Source organism: Humulus lupulus, chromosome 3, assembly GCF_963169125.1.
Source record: "Humulus lupulus chromosome 3, drHumLupu1.1, whole genome shotgun sequence".
Lineage (NCBI taxonomy): Eukaryota > Viridiplantae > Streptophyta > Magnoliopsida > Rosales > Cannabaceae > Humulus > Humulus lupulus.
Genome location: NC_084795.1, coordinates 5583384 through 5591594, shown reverse-complemented (window position 1 = coordinate 5591594; position 8211 = coordinate 5583384). Strand labels below are relative to the sequence as shown.

The following is an 8211-nucleotide window of genomic DNA, read 5'->3' as shown; positions in this document are numbered from 1 at the left end:
ATTTTCAAATTTTAATAAATTTTAATTAAAATTTTAAAAAATAATAAATAAAAATAGAGTTACTAAACAAATTTTATGTTTAATTATCAAATTTTTAATTAATTAAATAAAAAATTATTATTTTTAATTGTTACTAAATAACACCATAATTAGTAGTTGAGACCGAGTAAAATAATATTAATCCAAACAAATTGACTCAAACTTGTATAAATCTTAAATTTAATGTTGTTTTGTAAAATATAAATAAAGATCAAAGTTAGCACTCAACCCACACTAAAATGTTAGGAAATTTTGTTGTTGAAATTTTGTGTGATACACAACCTATAGATGTTCACTCTCATGCTATTAATATTTTTGAAAGTACATGGATAGATACAGAAGAGAAATTATATTAAATATTACAGTGAAAAATTGAATACAAATTGACCAATTCAAACAAACTAAACTGTCTAAAATGGACAAAGTAAGATTAGAAAGATAATAACTAAAAAGAAAAGAAAGTAGTGGTAAGAGGGATGAGGTGAAGAAGTAGTGGAATCCGAACACTTTTCTATATTTGGAATTCGAGACTGAGACCTACGAATTCCGAAGAACAAATTCAAACCCTGTTTCGTTTCGATTCATACTCAGATATAACTCTCAACTCCGCATGAGAGTACCAAACACGTCTTGATCTTCTTCTGACCCGACTCGTCCAAACTCACCGCCTTAAACCCCTTCTACGAAGAAACCGAACTTCCCCCCAAACAACACTCACTTTCTCTTTCTCTTACTTTTACTTTTTCAAAATCCAGTCTTTGGGTCAATGTAACAGACCCAGATGCAGTTTCTTACATATATATACACGACGACTAACGATGATATTTCACTTGGGTTTTTTGATTAAAACATTGTGAGGAGCTTCAGAGATGGGCGGACATGGCGGATCATCAGACGGGCAAACGGTCAGAGATTTCATCGTTCATGCTGGCTCCGGGGCAGCCGCTGGTTAGTCCCTCTTTTTTGTTTTTTTTGGCTTCAATTTCTCAATCCCATAACTCGAGGGCTACTGTTTATAATCTCGTTGATTCCATGCATTTCGTAGTTGTTGAAAACTGCAACGGTTGTACGGATTTTCATTTTTGTAAAGCTTCTGTTTTTAATTTTTGAAATGGAGTTTGAGATTGATCTTTGGGGATTATTTTTGTTTAGCTTTCATTCTTGTATTGAGAGATTTGTGTGTGTTTGTAGGTTCTATTGCGGCTACATTTGTGTGCCCTTTAGATGTGATTAAGACAAGGTTGCAGGTCCATGGCGTTCCCTCTGGTCACAAAGGTACACTAGTGTCCTTTACAACAAATTATGCTATATTGCTGGTAATGTAGAGCATCGTGTGCTTAATGAGTATTTCTAATTTTGAATAATCTGTTCATTCAATGGATGGTTATTCGAAAACCGAAATTGAATAGTTGTGATTTCTATCTTTTGTAAGCAAATTAGTTGTGCTAGCTACCTACAACTTCAAAAGGAATGAGCCTATCAGAACTATGTGTAGCAAATTGCTTAAGAGAATTCCTAGTCACAAGGATTATCAAGAATCAAATGGCATCTTATAAGCTCAGATTTTAGTTGCTGGTCATATGTGCTAGATACTAGCCTATCGAATTCGAAGTAGAGTTACTAATGTTTGTTGCTTATTGTTAAATCCATAGTAAATTACCAATGTTTCTGCTTTTGTTTTGGTCTGCACACAGGTAGTGTTATTGTCTCCAGTTTAGAGAACATAATAAAAACTGAAGGTTTGAGGGGGATGTATCGCGGTCTTTCACCAACCATACTAGCGTTACTTCCAAATTGGGCGGTGAGTTTTGTTTTCCTCCTTGATTTTCCTGTAAAACCTTTTATTATGTGGTGAGGAATGTGATGCTACTTTAACATATTATCTAGTTAAGAAAATATTGAAAATTCACTCTCAGTAGAATGTTTGCCTGCCACAATATTTTTTCTGGAACTTTTACTTTCTGATATCATTTCTTTTTATTGTTTCATGATTTCATCCCTCCATATTATGTATTGTATATCTCTCAGTGACAATTTTTTTTTAACTTCATATGCAGGTGTACTTCACTGTTTACGAGCGACTAAAGCACCTTCTTCATTCACATGGTTGGTTTTTAAATGGTGTTATTTACTTAACTCATTTGTCTTCTTCTGAGCTTTTGTCTTGATTATGAGCCGTTTGGGACTTTCTTTTTCTGGGTATATTGGCTTTATTTCTTTTAACACACCATTGTGTTACTGTAGTGGACGATAGTAATCACCTCACAATAGGTGCAAACATGGTAGCTGCTGCTGGTGCGGGGGCCGCCACAGCTATTTCAACAAATCCATTATGGGTTGTAAAAACCAGACTCCAAGTAAGTTTGGCAGCTTTATATTTGTTCAACTTTGAAATAGGCATATGTGATTCACTTTTATACTTTGGCTGGCTTCATGTTCATAAGAAATATCTATATTTAACCTGATTCATGGGCATACAGGATACAGAGAATGCCAAATTTTTTTTTCTTCAATTGATTGTATTATGCTTGGTGTGCCTTTACCAGATATGGGCTTGTTTTTTTCAGTATGTTCTTATAGGAAATAGCACATGATGTTAGGAGAAGCATAATCTTTATGTGTGGTGTGTGTGTTTATGAAAAAAGAGACAGGGATTACTTTTTCATACTTCTCTTGGCCCAAAATCGCCTCTTTTGGTATAATTAATGTTGGCTCGATTTCATAGCTATTAATACAGTGTATGTGGAGTCTTGATTTTGTGCTGTACTTATATTTGGAACTTTAGATGCTTCTCATTTTTGATTTTTTATACTAATGCACATGTATATAAAATTTTATGTTACTTCTGTATATTCATTTCTTTTTCATTCTCTTATAGACACAGGGAATGAGGCCAGATGTAATTCCTTACAAAAGCATATTTTCTGCTTTAACCAGAATTGCACATGAGGAGGGCTTCCGGGGATTATATAGGTTAGTTCTTGTCTGGCTTTTGATGGAAACTTTTATGTGTTTTTTTTTATAAGACTCAAATACTTTATTTTGTTTATGCTGTTTATTTGTCAAATCCTCTTTCCACTTGTATAGCTACAAAGAACTAATGATTGTAACAGTTGATGGTTCTTTCCATTTTTTCTTTTAAGAAACCATAACACTATTTCTTATTGGTTTGAAACAGTGGAGTCCTGCCCTCATTGGTTGGAGTAAGCCACGTTGCGATTCAATTTCCAGCATACGAGCAGATCAAGTATTACATAGCAAAAAAAAGTAATTATGTTTATGATTCTACTGGGTTTGTGGACGATAAACGTTTGTTTTCTAAAGCTTGCTGATTTTAAAGATTAAAATTCTCAGATAATACAACCGTCGATAAGCTAAACAGTGGCAACTTTGCCCTTGCCTCATCAATATCCAAAGTAGTTGCGTCCTTATTGACATACCCTCACGAGGTATGTTCGGTTTAGCATCTACAGCCCATTGAGGACTCTCTCTAGCTTTCTTGTGCTCTGTTTGAAATAGTGACCGAGCGAGAGATTTCTTTACAATTTGCTTTCGTTTTGTTTTTCTATTGTACCCAGGTTGTGCGCTCGAGGTTGCAAGAACAAGGGCATTCACGAAATACCGAGGTTCGATATGCAGGGGTTATAGATTGTGTTAAGAAGGTGTTTCAAAAAGAAGGTATACCTGGCTTCTACCGAGGCTGCGCTACCAATCTTTTGAGAACAACTCCATCGGCCATCATAACGTTCACGAGTTATGAGATGATACATAGATTTTTGCAGGGGCTTGTTCCTCCAGACAGAAATAATTCACAAGACTACCCCAAAAAAACATCTGATGGCCATGTCAAACCTACTCGAGAGGGGAATGGAGACACGGCGAAAGAAAATAATAAATCTGTTTTAGGGCAACAATCTCAATCCCAATTAAATACAAGAACAACACCAATTTAATGAGATGCTAACAGCAAGACACCAATTGATATGCTCATTTCATGTTTAGTGAATCTCTAGTGAGAATTGAATCAGATTATTGGAAAGGTGAATAAGTAATATTGTAAGTGCATTTTTGTGAAGAAATATCTGTGTTGGATTGAATACAGTTTGAACAATTCTTTTGTTAAAGTAATATTCAAGCAAGCAAATAATATATGTTTTTTTTTGGGTAGGTAACCATTTGGTACCCTGTGTTTTTGCAAAGTATTATTTTGGTACTCTTTGTTTTTAATAATGCTCATATGGTATCCTGTATTTTAAAATCATACATATTTGGTACTCTAAATTCAAATTTAATTAATAAAGTTTTACCAATTTAATCAAACTGCTGTCAATTATGTAAGTTCCAAATTTAAATTTAATTACTTAATTACATATAACTGATGACAGATTGATCATATTGACAAAATTTTATCTATCAAATCTGAATCTAAGGTATCAAATATGTATAATTTTAAAATACAGGATACCATATGAGTATTATTGAAAACAAATAGTACTAAAATGATACTTACAAAAACATAGGGTACCAACTGAGTAAATTCTTTTTTTTTTCTTTTTTTCTTTTTTTTTTTGTTTTCAATGTACCAATGAAACAGCTAAAACATGGGAATGAAATGACACATGAAATTGATTTATGAGTAAGTGGAAAGACAAAATATGGACCACCCTCATCTTCATCTTCTTCTTCTTTCTTTGAATAATATCATTTTCCATCTTTTTAGCAAAATAAGATTCTTATCTTGTTTCAAAACTTATCTATCTTAGCCTACAAAGAAAAGTATCCCAATATAAATATAGTTTAGATCTGTTTGTTGGTCCAAGATTACAAGTTTCACAGCCAAATTATATACTTTATATTAGTGTGTAACATCTTAATTATTCAAACCTGGATATACAAAAGTAAGTTTTTTTTTCTAAAATTTAAATATTGGAAACTGGAGGCTTGTTTGGAAGGGAATGCTTTAATCGCAATATATGCTTTTTGGGCATAAAAATGAAAGCTTTATTTGCATGTTATATGGTCTCCCACGAGCCACGGCCCAGGCCGACTGCCTGGTCCAAACAGCACTTTAACTTTTGAGTAAAAAAAAAGAATGGCATTGGTCCTTATACTACTTTCATTTTCAAAGATTCTCTTTTGTTTTTTTTTTTTTTTACAAAATTGAACTTTAATTTGATTAAAGAAGTTGCAGTAGACAACGTTTTCCACTTGTACTTCAACATCTCAATTATTGAAAATCAAAATAATTTGTACACGTTTTACTATTCGAGTAAGGCTAGATACACACTTAAATTATACACATTTTTTTACACATAATAACGTGTATTAAATTTTAACAGTGATTTTAGCAAGGATCATTGATAATTTTAAGTAGAGACCATATTATTTTTAATTACATATCATTATATATAAATAGTAAGTGTAATTTAAGTATGTCTCAATCGTTCCTCTTCTAAAAGTGTAGTTTAAGCCAACTTTTTCTTTGTTTTGGTTTTTTGGGATATGGTCATCTCAATCCATTTGTTGGTTTTTAAAATATATTTACTAACTTTGTGGAATATTACTTAGTTTTGAACATCATATTACATCACTAGTCTCAAATTGAATACCATATCTTTTTATTTTATTTTTTATTTTAATTTTTAATAGAAGTGACCGACATGAAAAATAATGGAAAGAAACAGCACCAAATAACATAGTGTTAAGGGATTATCTTTTTGCCTTATTGTTTAAACTAAACAAATTATTTTTTTTATTTTAATGAAGAAAAAACGAATATATCAATATAGTTATTAGACATAATGCTAATATTTTCATTTTAATTTGTTAACGTGATAAATTATTTGTGATTTTAATTCAAAAACTTATGACCAAAATTGAGTTAAAATTTATTTGAAGTATTTTATAAAATAAAAACATAAAGTTAAAACAAAGATTCAAAAAATACAACTCTTTTTTATTAAATTACAACAATTACCTTATTTATAATCCCTTAAAATCATTGAGTTATTTAAATTGTTTTTCTTTTCACATTAGAATTGTTGTAACAGATGAGATCAAAAGCAAATTTGTACTATATTAACATGATATTATCTAACACTTAACAAGTAGCACAGAGCATGATTGGAAATTTAATACATAGGGAATTTAATGGCCTTTTTAATTGAAATAATACAAATAAAACTTACCATTCAAATTGTTTCAAAGTAAATTAAGCCCAATTCTTTTCCCATCGAAAAATAAATATAAATAACAAAAGCAAGAGATTATGATTTATTTTTTTTTTGGGTCAAATCGATATGATTTCATTCCGTAGCTAAAATTTAGAGTAAATTCTAGTAATTAGTCCTTAAAATAGGATCAAAAATGTAAAAATTAATAACATTTTTTTCTAATATAATAATAACAGTAGTAAATAACTTGGTTTTACTCAGGGATAGAAACCAGCATAGGGCGCCAAGCTCTTCTTAATAACGACCTATAACGGAAACCCGACCAACCGGGTCGGGGCGAACCCGATCCAGATTGCAAACCGGTCAAACCGCCACCTCCGCTAACCATAACCGACAATCTATTCTCCTTATAAACTCCTTCTCCTTCCACTTCCATCGGAGACGAAGACCCGAAAAGCTCCTTCAGACTGTTCCTCTTCACCGGAGGAGATTTCTCCGGCGGAGCCGCCTTCAACAATCGGAACCGCTCGATGACGGAGGAGGAGGGGGAGGAATTGGAGTTTCCATGGCGAGGCGGCGAGCGGTAGTTGACGGTTTTCGATCGGCCGAGAAGCATGCGGAGGGTGGTTTTCCGGCGACGGAGGTGGACGACAGGCGAAGTCCTCGGGCTCCGAGTCGGACTCTGTGTGACGCCGCACTGCGTGGCGAGGAGCTTGAATCTCTGAAGCGCAGCCATGGTTTTGAGGTCAGTGGTGGTTCGGTAAGGGTTTTCTTTTATAGTGGTGAAATTGAAAGCTTTGAATTTGAATTTGAATGGTGAGTTTGATAATGATTGTGGATGAGTTTGGGGAGAGAGAGTTATGGGTTTTGTTGTTGATTGCTTCTTTTTCTTTGGGGCAGAAAAGGATTTATTGTTTTTAGGACTCGATTGCATTTTTTTTTTAAAGATTAGGGCTTGGAGGTGGAGATCTATGGAGAAAAAAGATAAAGAAAGAAAGAGAGAGAAAATAAAAGAGAAAAAAGTGAGTTCATTTTCCGAGAAAAATTCTAAGTGTGGTGATCTAAAATATATGGGAAGTTGTGAAAAAGAGCTTAGAGCAGTCTTGACTAGACTGGTTTTAGGTGTTAAAATGGATCAGAATTGTCAATGATTCTTTGATTCTTCCAGAAGAAAATCTAGAAAATGACAAAATCTTTGATTAATTTTTCTAACTAAAAAGTGTTATCAGATTAAAAAACAAGTTTAAGAATAGAAAAAATAAACAAAATTACTTTTGGTATTTGGTAAATTTTTATTGGAAATGTTTGGTTTGGTGGTCATTTGATGATGAAATAAATAGTGAAAGAAATGTCACACAAATATAAGTCCAAGGCTACTATTCTAAAAAAAGAAATGTCATAATTAATATGTTTTATTTCAAAGCTACTATTCTAGGTGAGACTATTTGGCATTTGCATTCTATTTTTTTTCCTACCTTGTACTTGTTAATTATTTTTATTTTTTTTTGAAGAAAACAAAGACTTTATAACTAAGCCAAATAGGCTAATAAAAGAGGATTACAAAGAGCAGGAACTTGCTCTTGCGAGAGAATACAATCAGCATTTAAATCAGGCACAGTAGCTAAAAAATGAGCTACTTGATTCGCAAATCGTTTTACAAAGTAGACAAAGACATTCTTTAAACCAAAGAGTAATCTACAACAATCAGAAATAACTAGGCCAAGAGGCGAAAATATCTTAATGTTAAGTTAAATAGCATGAACAACAACAAGACAGTCAGACTCAATAATAATATTTGCCTAGTTTTTGCCTTTTGTCCAACTTAGAGTTTCCTTAATACTCAACGCTTCACCCAAAATTGTAGCAACTTTACCTCTCCTCCGACCACATAGAGCTTCAATGAACTGCTCGTTACTATCTCTAGACACGCAACTGAAATCGAATCTGTTAAAAAAAAATTAACAGAAGACACACTTAAATTGGACACTTTTTTTTTTAT

General features: G+C 32.7%; 1 protein-coding gene and 1 pseudogene across 1 annotated transcript; one reads left to right on the top strand and one right to left on the bottom strand.

Moving 5' to 3' along the window:
• Positions 1 to 462: 462 nt before the first annotated feature.
• LOC133821907 (nicotinamide adenine dinucleotide transporter 1, chloroplastic-like) lies at positions 463 to 4211 on the top strand (annotated as a pseudogene).
• A 1881-nt stretch (positions 4212 to 6092) lies between these two features.
• On the bottom strand, positions 6093 to 7387 carry LOC133821909 (uncharacterized). Its single transcript, XM_062254082.1, has one exon. It carries the CDS (start codon positions 7144 to 7146, stop codon positions 6466 to 6468), a length of 681 nt encoding a protein of 226 aa, XP_062110066.1. The 5' UTR covers positions 7147 to 7387; the 3' UTR covers positions 6093 to 6465.
• Positions 7388 to 8211: the final 824 nt, after the last annotated feature.